Source organism: Schistocerca nitens, chromosome 2 (genome assembly GCF_023898315.1).
Source record: "Schistocerca nitens isolate TAMUIC-IGC-003100 chromosome 2, iqSchNite1.1, whole genome shotgun sequence".
NCBI lineage: Eukaryota > Metazoa > Arthropoda > Insecta > Orthoptera > Acrididae > Schistocerca > Schistocerca nitens.
Window position 1 is genome coordinate 392,229,821 of NC_064615.1, and position 12,293 is coordinate 392,242,113.

The 12,293-nt window shown below is 43.9% G+C and overlaps 1 protein-coding gene across 1 annotated transcript in view; it reads right to left on the reverse strand.

The window, feature by feature from the left end:
* LOC126235046 (agrin-like) overlaps positions 1-12,293 on the reverse strand; it is a 232,895-nt gene that overhangs the window by 131,176 nt on the left and 89,426 nt on the right. Inside the window, exon 6 of the mRNA XM_049943782.1 lies at positions 2,648-2,989. Coding sequence (XP_049799739.1) covers positions 2,648-2,989 — 342 coding nt within the window. The remainder of the gene's footprint in view (positions 1-2,647; positions 2,990-12,293) is intronic.

The window sequence follows — 12,293 nt, forward strand, 5'->3', positions numbered from 1 at the left end:
ATGTTCTTTAGCGAACAAATACACTATTGAAATGACAATAGACGGACTTTATTATTAAGTTTCTTTAGGAACTCTTTTACTGTAAAATGGCCTTTAAACGTAAGACACAAACTGGAAAGAGATCGAATGAATGCCAATAAATACGTTATTCATTGCACTTCGTCTGTTTAAGACAGTGTTATTACTCAGGGAACATACATGTTGAAAGCACCGATGATGGCTGTTAATCAGTTGAAATCGATTTGCAATAGTAAATAAAGAAAACATGATCTTGCGACTGGTTGCTGCTCATTTGGTAATTTTATGGTTTACAGTCGCTGCACAACTTCGGAACAATATGGAGCCCCCCAATTATTAAATATTGTTGTCAAGCCTAATATCAGTATTTGAGTCCATTACAAAATGGCCGCAACATCTCACAAGGCATTTATGCATTTTGCTGCAGTAAGTTTGTTTAGTGGCATCACTGATGACAGCGGTATTGAAGCGAGTCAGTATGTTTTTATTTTGTGCCGATAATAATAAACAAATACAACGTAAAATATTGATTTGTTATTCAGTGATTTCAAGTCACCTTAGAACACCGACACTGGACAAAGCTACTGATAAAGAAAAATTGTAGCGACAGGCGCTGTGGGTGAGAAAAGTTACTGAACAGGGGCTCAGATATTATGGTTGTACATAGGTAGATCTCAAAGCGCTAACGCGCTGCTATCTGGACTCGGGTAGGCGCGCCGGCCTCGGATCGAATCCGCCCGGCGGATTAACGACGACGGCCGGTGTGCCAGCCAGCCTGGATGTGGTTTTTAGGCGGTTTTCCACATTGTACTAGGTGAATACCGGGCTGGTCCCCACGTCCCGCCTCAGTAACACGACTCGCAGACCTTTGAAACACATTCACACTATTCCACGATTTACACTAGCCGGAGACAGATGGGGTACACTAATTCCGTCCCGGGGGGTATTGGGGTGGCAGCAGGAAGGGCATCCGGCCGTTCATTCGACTCAGAGAACAAGTGTTTCCGCGGTTTCAGAGCACACTTCAGCGCAGATTGTTCAATGTCGGGCTCCACAGTAGAGGACTCTAAGGTGTCCCCATACTGACCGAACTATCTATCGCTTGCGTCTTTGTCCCGGTTCAAAAATGGTTCAAATGGCTCTGAGCACTATGGGACTCAACATCTGTGGTCATAAGTCCCCTAGAACTTAGAACTACTTAAACCTAACTAACCTAAGGACATCACACACATCCATGCCCGAGGCAGGATTCGAACCTGCGACCGTAGCAGTCGCGCGGTTCCTGACTGAGCGCCTAGAACCGCTAGACCACCGCGGCCGGCCTTTGTCCCGGATTGTGCGCGCGGTTGGCGTGGTTAAATCGGATCTGGCATGTTAATTTGAAGGGGTGGCCGGATGCCCTTCCTGCCGCCACCCGATAACCCCTCCGGAAAAGAATCAGAGTAGACCATCTGTCTGTGTCCAGTGTCAATCATGGAAAAGTGCGGATGGGTGTCAAATGTCTGTGAGTCGTGTAACTGAGGCGGGACGTGGGGACCAGCCCGGTATTCATCTTGGGGTGTGTGGAAAACCCCCTGAAAACCACATCCAGGCTGGCCGGCACACCGGCCGTCGTCGTTAATCCGCCAGGCGGATTCGATCCGGGGCTGGCGCGCCTACCCGAGTCCAGGAGGCGGAGCATTAGCGCTCTCGGCTAACCTGGCGGGTCTCATACCGACCGAACAACATCGACAATTACACTTAAAGTGGGCATGGGGTCAATGCGAATGGAAGCCGATCAACTGAAACGTGTCGCCTGGTCGTATGAATCACATTCCTTGTTTCACACCACCGGCCTGAGCGCAGCTTAGGATATCAGTTTTAAAAGTTCAGTAAGGGGTTAGCACTATGGGAACGTTCGATTCCACTTGAAATACAAGTACGTACACAGTTTATAAGAGATTAATATTTTATTTGTATTAAATACACTTTGCACAAAGTAAAACACTTCTACCACCAACAAAACATAAACCTTCACACACCAGTACTAAAGAAGGTCGTAATACAAAGACATTTCTGTAAATCACAGATGAACTACGGTTTTAGCGTTTGCATTTGAACTCTGTCAATTCTGCTTGTTGAGGACATCATGAAGTACATCGAGTAGTCACCAACTTGATTTTAATATTTTGGTAGCTAATGTGCAGTATTTGGTAGTTCTCATGTTTGTACTTGTATATTACAACCCCCCCCCCTCCCCCCAGTGCCACATCACATTACGGCTCTCTCCAAAAAATGTAATTTTGGTGCATATATTTGCTGTGCTAACCGGTCTGGAAATCTCGAACTACGATGTCGGTCTATGGTAATGTGCTGACGAGGATTTCAGTGGAAAAAATGGAGCTTTATCTTTAGTATGAGTCAACTTTTCACTTAAGAGGTGATAAACACAATTGTAGGATTTGGGACTTAACCCTGCCGACCCAGGACGGAATGCGGGATAAAGGCGGTAGCAAGAAAGAAAGAAAAAAGATAGGTAGATCTCAAACAGTAGCGGATATTCTAGCCAGCAGTGACGTGCGCCAGTTACATCCCATCCCTGGTGGTCAGGATAATGAGACGCTGTAGCGTTCGTCAGGTGGCTTAGGGCCGTGTGGCGGCGAGTGCGGGCGGGGGACGCGCACCGCAGAGTAGCCGGCGGGCAGGGACAGACCTTGGCAGAGTTCCATGGGCCGCAGGCGCAGCTCGCGGCGCGCGTGGCACGCCTCGGCGCGCAGCGCGCACGTCGAGGGGTAGACGCGCAGGTCGGAGGCGCAGAGCGGGCCGTCGCGCGGCGCCGCGGCGCAGTCGAAGCGGCAGGCGCACACCGCGGGCCCGCCGCCCGCCGGCTGCTCGCACGTCGCGCCCAGCTCGCACGTCGTCTCCTCGCACGTCGCCTCCGGGTACGGCCACTCGCCCTCCTCCGAAGGCGACACCGTGCCCCCGGTCGTAACTGCACCACACGATCACACTAGCACATCCACCACTTTGATTCTGCCTGGCGTTTGCTCTAAAGAGGATCTCATACTGACAATATTGCCCGATACTCAGTTGGTTCAAAAATGGTTCAAATGGGTCTGAGCTCTATGGGACTTAACTTCTAAGGTCATCAGTCCCATAGAACTTAGAACTACTTAAACCTAACTAACCTAAGGACACCACACACCTCCATGCCCGAGGCAGGATTCGAACCTGCGACCGTAGCGGTCGCGCGGTTCCAGACTGTAGCGCCTAGAACCGCTCGGCCACTCCGCCCGTCACTCAGTTGGTGTTGTCTGTCTCACATTGATACTGATGGTTTGCGCAGTATACTGAGTAATACTCCAGGCCTTTAAAAATATTGACTATACTGTATATGAAGTGTGTGAGAAAAGTAATGAGACTGATTTTTCATCTACCATAGATTTTATTTTTTTCAAATGGTTCAAATGGCTCTAACCATTATGGGACTTAACATCTGAGGTCATCAGTCCCCTAGACTTAGAACTACTTAAACCTAGGTAACCTTAGGACATCTGTTGTGTACATAGTTCTGCGTAGTCAGTCCGTACACAACTTTCCCACTAGAGCGCGCCTCGCTAAGCACAACAGTGCAGGCGCAGCGCTCATCCGTCTCCGCACTACGAGATGGTGCTGCCATAGAGACGCACCAAATTCTGCTTCCGCCGATCCACGTATTAATATGAAACGCAGGCAATGAGATTGCTGCTAATGTAGAACCTTTTCCCCTCGCGGATCGCACTCGCGCAGTGATACATGAACGCGCGAGGTATTATAACGAGTGTACAGACCTCCGATTAGTCGGTCTGCATTTGTCTGCACCAGTCTGTACCAGTCTGCATTAGTCTGTACCAGTCTGTACGAGTTCTGCATTTGTCTGTACCAGTCTATAGTCAAGTTTCAGTCTCCACATAATAAGATTACCATATTCCTGTACATAGCCATGAAGATAAATGTATAGACACTTTTGTCAAGTATCAGAGATATATGTGAGAATAAGATTAACGTACCAATACCAAAGGAACTACAGATTGTGCCGGTCGGAGTGGCCGTGCGGTTCTAGGTGCTTCAGTCTAGAACCGCACGACTGCTACAGTCGCAGGTTCGAATCCTGCCTCGGGCATGGATGTGTGTGATGTATTTAGGTTAGTTAGGTTTGACTAGTTCTACGTTCTAGGGGACTGATGACCTCAGATGTTAAGTCCCATAGTGCTCAGAGACATTTGAACTACAGATTGTCCATTGTAAATAGCATCCAGAACCAAGTTAAGTAATTTTTATGCTTGTTATTATTTTAATAAATGTGTGTGAAAATTAATCGAGTTGTGTTTAAAGTTGGTCACCGTCAATCTGCAACTCTAAGCGTGAAAGTGGCATTTCTATCGTCTGACCTAACGGAACAGCGCTGAACCGCTTCAACTTGTAGGCCCTTTAACATGTTGGTCACATTCTTTTGAATAATCTCCAGAATCACAAAATGGCGTCTTTTAAGGGAGGTAGGACGTCAAACGGGCCGACCTGGAGCAGGAGGGGCACCATAGAACATTTTAATTTCCACTGTCCGCCGCGCGGGATTAGCCGAGCGGCCTGGGGCGCTGCGTCATGGGCTGTGCGGCCGGTCCCGGTGGAGGTTCGAGTCCTCCCTCGGGCATGGGTGTGTGTGTTTGTCCTTAGGATAATTTAGGTTAAGTAGTGTGTAAGCTTAGGGACTGATGACCTTAGCAGTTAAGTCCCATAAGATTTCACACACATTTGAACATTTTTTGAATTTCCACTGTCCATACTTTTACAAATAAATTCATGAAACTTTGTCAGCATGACCAGGAAGGAAAATTTGGAAATTTGTGGTAAGGACTATGGGATCAAACTGCTGAGGTCATCAGTCCCTAGGCTTACACACTACTTAACCCTCCGTTACTCGCGCGAAAATTCGTGACATCTTCACTCCCGCGGATGACTGATGTCATCCACAAAGCAAGCGGTCTATTTGTACACTTTGAACGGTCTTTATGACCGGTTTTATGATTTTTTATTAAATATAAATATAATACATTTAATGTTTGTACACAGTATAATATTTTCTAACGTTTGAAAGAGTTTGACCATTCGAAGAACAATATCTTCAGCTGAATTACTGGCATTACATGGTCCCTCTTGTTGCTTACCGACGTACGGTTCTGAAGTCAAAGTGTAAGCTGTTTTTACATCAACCAAAGCAAACCATACTTTGCTGGTTTGTTAGGAATGTATTGCCTGAACGGGCAGTTTCCTCTAAATGTCAAAAGCTGTTCGTCAGCAGTAAGATATTCACTAGGTGAAAAATACTTTTGGAAATTGTTCGTGAATAGTTCAAGTACTACTCTGATAGGAGCCAACTTGCCAATCTCTCAGCGAGCACCTCTATTACGGATATTATCAAACCTCAGACATCTCAACAGAAACCTGAATCGGTTTTCAGTTGTGCATAAATAACATGATTCAAGTCAGTTTTTCTTTGAGTTATCCCACAATTTCGATGTACTCTCCCTAGAATATCTCAAAGATCCACACAGATATAACCTACCAATGAAAGCTCTGATCTCTATCGCATCTGTTTCTTTAGCGTCCCTTTCCTTAGAGAAGTCACCACGAACTTAATTGATGTATATATTAGTGCATGTTGCGATAATGCCTATTATGTTTTCATGCAAGAACAAATTCAGAATTACTATTTCTGTCTTTTTTATAAGAGCTTGATTTTTTGGTCCTGGCAAATGCGTAATAATATTACAAGATCTGCTTCTAACACTGGTAGGATATTTATTTTTCCTCAGTTTAGCTACTCCATCTTTCCCTATAAAAATGCATCCTCTTGAGTTATTTCTCCATGTGATTCATATTCATCATTTTCTGACACTTCTTGTTCTGTTCCTGAATCATGACCGCTTTCATGAAAAGAATCCTCAGTCTCTGAGTCAGCGCTATCACTGTGAGCATCTTCATCACTCAGCTCATTGAACCATTCCAGCCATACATTAGGATCTCTACTAAACTCTGTCCGAGGTTTTTTGCCTTTGACATTTCTTCCACAATTTAAAAATAAAGAGAATACTAGATAATATGGAAGGTAACTGCGATCAGTTTCAATAAGTCTAAATTTACGCACATGAAAGATCAACTGAATCTAGGAAAGCAATAAAGTAATACACACTTACTTTGTTTCAGATTGTGGCAGCAGAACTCGCACAGATGACAAGTGTCTTCCAGACTATAACAATGTTTCATAAACAATGTATATTTCGTAACTTAAAGACAACAATGATTGGAGCTAACAGCCGGAGAGTTAACAGAAAGGTACTGAAAATGGTGAGAACTGAATCCAGCCCTGTCTGACAAAATTGCGCGGGAAAGTCACGCGGATGACGAGTCATCCGCGCGAGCAACGAAGGGTTAATCTAACCTACACTAACTTACGCTAAGGACAACACACACACACACCCATGCCCGGGAGAGAACTCGAACCTCCGACGGGGGGAGCCGCGCGAACCGTGACAAGGCGCCCCAAACCGCACGGCTACCCCGCGTGACTGACAAGGAAGGATTCAGGAGTCACACTCATAGCAATGGAAGTTCAAAAACATAACAAAGCAATTTTTTTACATGTGAAATTTCATCATTTTTCACTTGTTATTGGCTGCATTTGTTGCTATAGGTACACTTTTCTTCATAAGTAAGAGAGATTCTACGATGAATTTTGCACAGCATACAAACCATACTTACAGGTCTATGAAACTCTAGAATTTATTTAATTTATGAAAAAATGAATGAGCTGTTACATTTTAAACTACATATTTAGAAAAAAACTCAAATTTTATAGTTAATTGTCTCAATTTTTACCACAGTTTGTAATAGATTTGGAAAATTCTAGAGTTTCATACACCTGTAAGTATAGTTTGCATGCTGTGCAAAATTCATCGAAGAATAACTCTTACTTATGAAGAAAAATGTACCTATAACAACAAATGCAGCCAATAGTAAGCAAAAATATGATGAAATTTCACAAGTAAAAAATTATTTTGTTACGTTACGAATTTCCGCTGTTATGAGCGTGAATCCTGAATCCTTCCTGGTCATGCTGACAAACTTCTATGAATTTATTTTCAAAAGTATAGGCAGTGGAAGTTAAAATGTCCTGTGGTCCATCTCCTGCTCCAAGTCGGTTCGTTTGACGTCCTACGCCCCGTAAGACATTTTTAAATTTCGGAGAAAGAAAGTCACAAGGACTCAGATCAGGTGAATAGGGGGGACTGTAATGCTTTTTAAGGTAAAAAACTCCGTGATGGTAGTAGCTGTGTGACATGGGGCGTTATCATGATGCAGCATCCTCTTGGCTGCAATGTCCGGTCTCACTCGATTCACCCTTTTCCTGAGCCTTTCAAGGACATCTCTGTAAAACACTTGGTTGACAGTTTGTCCTGGAGAAACATTCTTTATGCACGATAACCCTATTGTAAAAAAGCATATCAGGCTTGTTTTGATCGCTAATCTGCTCAGTCGTGGAGATGTATCATTGTGTCATTCCTCAGTTTTCCCGTTTGTCTCCGGATCATATTCGAACATCCAGGATTCATCACCTATAATCACACGACTGAACCATTCGTGGTCACTGGCAGTCCTGCCTTTCAGCACCATTCTGGCATAAAACTTTTGCATGTGCAAATCTTCGGTCAAAGCTTCTATTACAATTAAACTGTTTAATTTCAACAGGTCACCCATCATCTTTATTGTTAAACGTCTGTCTGATTTCACAGGAGCACGCACACGTCGGTTTTTGAAGTTGGTCTGCCTGAGCGAGGTTGATCTTCAACGTGTTCTCGCCCTTCCAGATATAATTTGTGCCAGCGAAAACTTATTCTCTTGATAAGGAATACTACCCATAGCCTTGTTTCAACTATTCAGAGGTCACACTCGCGAATTCCCCAAGCTTAACATAAAACTGTATTGCACAACGTTGCACTAAATTCGGCTGCACCGTAGTTATGCGGAGCTGAAACTCAGACTAAGAATCTGGAAGGGATGAACACGCTGATATATGCAAGGAGAACAACACAGCGTTTCCAGACCGCTCACAGTGCTGTCAGTCTCAATCCTTTTCTCGCACACGTCTTGATCTCTTACAGTAGTTTGGTATTGCGAAATACAGGACAGTTCCTGTGGAAACCGAACGAATTTCCGCAGGGAACTGAAACAAATAAATGACAGAAGATTGGAAAGAGGGGTGGAAGATGTATATGAAACAAACATGTGGTACTTCGAAGAAATGAAATTGCTGATTCATCAGGAAATCTCAGATATCTAGTTGTACGAGGTCTGTCAAAAAATTCCGGAACTTTATCCACAAAACTTTTCTGGTCTTACCTTTTACTTATAGTGCATGGTCTCCTTCGAAACACTCTCCTCCACAATTGATACACCGCACCTAACGCCGTTTCCACTTCTGGGTGCCGTCTTGGTAGGCTTCTTGCTGGATCGTTCGAATTGAAGTCTGCGAATTTTCTTTTGTCTATCGTTGCAAATTTTCATCCTTTCATCGGGGTTTTCAACTTTGGAAATAAAAAAATGTCTGCAGGAGCCAGATCTGGAGAGAACCGAGGATGAGGCAGTACTGTGATTTCGTTTCTTGTGCGATAGTCACGCACCAACAGGGATGAAAGTGCGGGTGCGTTGTCGTGATGCAAGAGCCATGAATTATCTACCCACATTTCAGGCCGTTTCCTCCTCACATTTTCTCCTAGGCGTCGCAAAACGTCCCTATAGTACCATCGATTAACAGTTTGTTCCTGTGCCACGAATCTATTATACAACAACAAATGTCGGGTAGACCGTTCGCCAGGTGCAAGTCTCAATTTGACGCCACTCCGGCGACTTACGCGTCGATGGGGATGAAATGATGATGATTAGGACAACACAACACCCAGTTCCTGAGCGGAGAAAATCTCCGTCCCAGTCGGGAATCGAACCCGGGCCCTTAGGATTGACATTCTGTCGCGCTGACAACTTTTTTTCTTTTTTTAATTCTCATTTTGTTCGTTTCCGTTCGTTGTATGTGCTCGGGGTGGACGTCGTAAGACATCCGTTTAAGTTCGTCTTTGATCGGTTGACTCAGTTTTTTTATTACAGAGGGCAGCTAACCCTCTGGCCGAACACGCTGAGCTACCATGCCGGCTGCCACTCAGCTACCGGGGGCGGACACGAGTCTATACTGCATTAACCCTTCAAAGTGAAAGAAAGCATGGCTTTGACATTTGACCTGACCTGATGAACCTTGGGCTCAACACCATAACCGTAGACCCATGTCTCATCACCAGTTGTGATTCTCGTAAGGAACGTCGTGTTCTCATTTGTGCGATCCAAAAGCTCTTCACAGATTGCGAGGTGAAGGTCTTTTTAGTCTTGACTCATGAGCCTTGGGACGAACTTGGCATTGCATTCCAAGACGTTGTGTCAGCATTCCAAGGCATATTACATTCTTCTGCAATGTCTCGGACAGTCAGTCTTGACATGCATAATTTCGTTGAGGTCGTCGGTAGACGGCGAAGGGCGTCCTGAACGAGGGTAATCTTTAACTTCCATACTGCCATTTTTAAACTGTGTGAACTATTCGTAACACCGAGTACGGCTTCAGCACTTGTCACCGCAGGCTTCCTGCATCATGTGTTGTGTCTCTGTAAACGTTTTCTTGAGTTTCACCCAAAATTTAATGCAGACGCGTTGCTCCTCTAACTCCGCCATCTCGAAATTCGCGAACTGTGCGACACAACGCTCTACTCAATGCAGCACTCAACAGTAAGTGACAGACATACAAAAGTGAAACTTCCGGCGGTTACACATTAAACACAGGCGTGTGCATGGATACCAACCACATTTCGCCCAAACGCACCACTGCGCGAAATTAAGAATGTTCCGGAATTTTTTGAACAGACCTCACACACTATGCAGATTCAACTGAAGATCGTGGTGCTTTGACAGTAAGCCAAAACGTTTATTATACTAGTTGCAATTCTCAGAAATGGCAAGCAAGATCATGTCAGCTGTCCAATGAGTATCCTTCTTGAAACAGATGTAATGGCACAGACATTAGATTATGTAAGCTATGAAACAGAATAATTGTTTTATTTCGTTTACAACAGTCGTCACAGAAGATAAATACATAGAAAACAGCATATGAACACTCTAAATATTATATTTCACTTGGTTAATTTCCGATCAGTCGTTGTTGTGAATTACGAATTATGAAAGTGCCCCAGATCTATCGAAATGTTCACAGAAAATTTCTCGGACTTGTGTCTGCCTAATTTCCAGCTACGTTTTGCAAGGAAAGCAACTCAGTCGCAATGCAGATCCACGTCGTCGAAAGCCGACGTGTTCGTTATGAAGACAGAGTTTTGGCTGACAGCTTCCGGACATAAATATTGACAATTACGTTGTACCGTTCTTGGCCTCGCACTTTCGCGCAATATACTGAAACAATATTATTCAGCCAATAACACTGAGTGTGTGACGGCTGCTTAAGACGTCTCTCACCCCATGTAGCTGACGGGAGTAGCGGTATTGAGACACGTAGGATGGCCTCGGTTGGTACAGGCAGTTTTCTCGTCTCGTCCAACATGAACAACCTTGAAGGGGGTAGGACGTCAAACCGGCCGACTTGGAGCAGGAGAGGCATCACAGGACATTTTAATTTCCAGTGTCTATACTTTTACAAATAAATTCATAAAACTTTGTCAGCATCACCAGGAAGGATTCAGGATTCACACTCATTGCAGTGGAAGTTCGAATACATAACAAAATAAATTTTTTTGCGTGTAAAAATTCATCATTTTTTCACTTACTAATGGCTGCATTTGTTGCTGTAGGTACACTTTTCTTCATAAGTTAGAGAAATTCTTCGATGAATTTTGCACAACATACATACCGTACTTACAGGTGCATGAAACTCTAGAACTTATTTAATTTATGAAAAAACGAATGAGCTGTTGTATTTTAAACTTCATGTTTAGAAAAAACACTAATTTTGTAGTTAATTACCTCAATTTTTACCACAGTTTTTAATAGATTTGGAAAATTCTAGACTTTCATACACCTTTAAGTATGGTTTGTATGCTGTGCAAAATTCATCGAAGAATCTCTGTTATTTATGAAGAAAAGTGTACCTATAGCAACAAATGCAGCCATTAGTAAGTGAAAAAATGATGAATTTTCATACGCAAAAAATTTTATTTTGTTATGTTTTACAACTTCCACTTCTAAGAGTGTGAATTCTGAATCTTTCCTGGTCATGCTGACAAAGTTTTATAAATTTATTTGTAAAAGTATAGACACTGGAAATTGAAATGTCCTGTGGTGCCTCTCCTGCTCCACGTCGGCCCGTTTGACGTCCTACCCCCCTTAAATAGCAGGCAATATGCTGTTCACCACGTCTACGTATTCGCCAACGAATGCTCGCGTAACACGTGGAGTTAAGGACCACAGAAGTGTTGCATCTAATCGTGTGTGAAGTAGTTTACATTTAGTGAGATGTTCAACGAAGGTAATCTTTGCACTCACTATTAAAAGGTAAGGTTGGCAGCGACTGGTAACAAATGAATATCTCTCGGAAATCACACGCCGTCTTCCGACTTATATCGAAACATCTACTCCTATTATCCCCTGAACTGAGAGTCCCATTGGGGAGAACTATTAATATATATTGGAGCGCCTCTACTGTTCTTAATACATTTTTAATTAATTCATCCCCCTTCGTAGCCTTCAGTAAACAAGGTACTATACGCCGTGTTTTACATTGTTGTTGTTGTGGTCTTCAGTCCAGAGACTGGTTTGATGCAGCTCTCCATGCTACTCTATCCTGTGCAAGCTTCTTCATCTCCCAGCACCTACTGCAACCTATATCCTTCTGAATCTGTTTAGTGTATTCATCTCTTGGTCTCCCTCTACGATTTTTACCCTCCCCTCTGCCCTCCAATACTAAACTGGTGATCCCTTGATGCCTCAGGATACGTCCTAACAACCGACCTCTACTTCAAGTCAAGTGTTTTACATTAAGATACGTAAACAGAAAATCTAGTATGACGAGCGGACCCAGGATCTGGACTGAATGGGGTGAGGGATTGGGATGATGGAGGGGTTGGGTGGATTGTGTGTATGTGGTGGTGGGGGGGGGGGAGGGGAGGAGGAAAGGGGGAAGTGAACAACTCATATTAGTTTTGTGGATAAGGGAG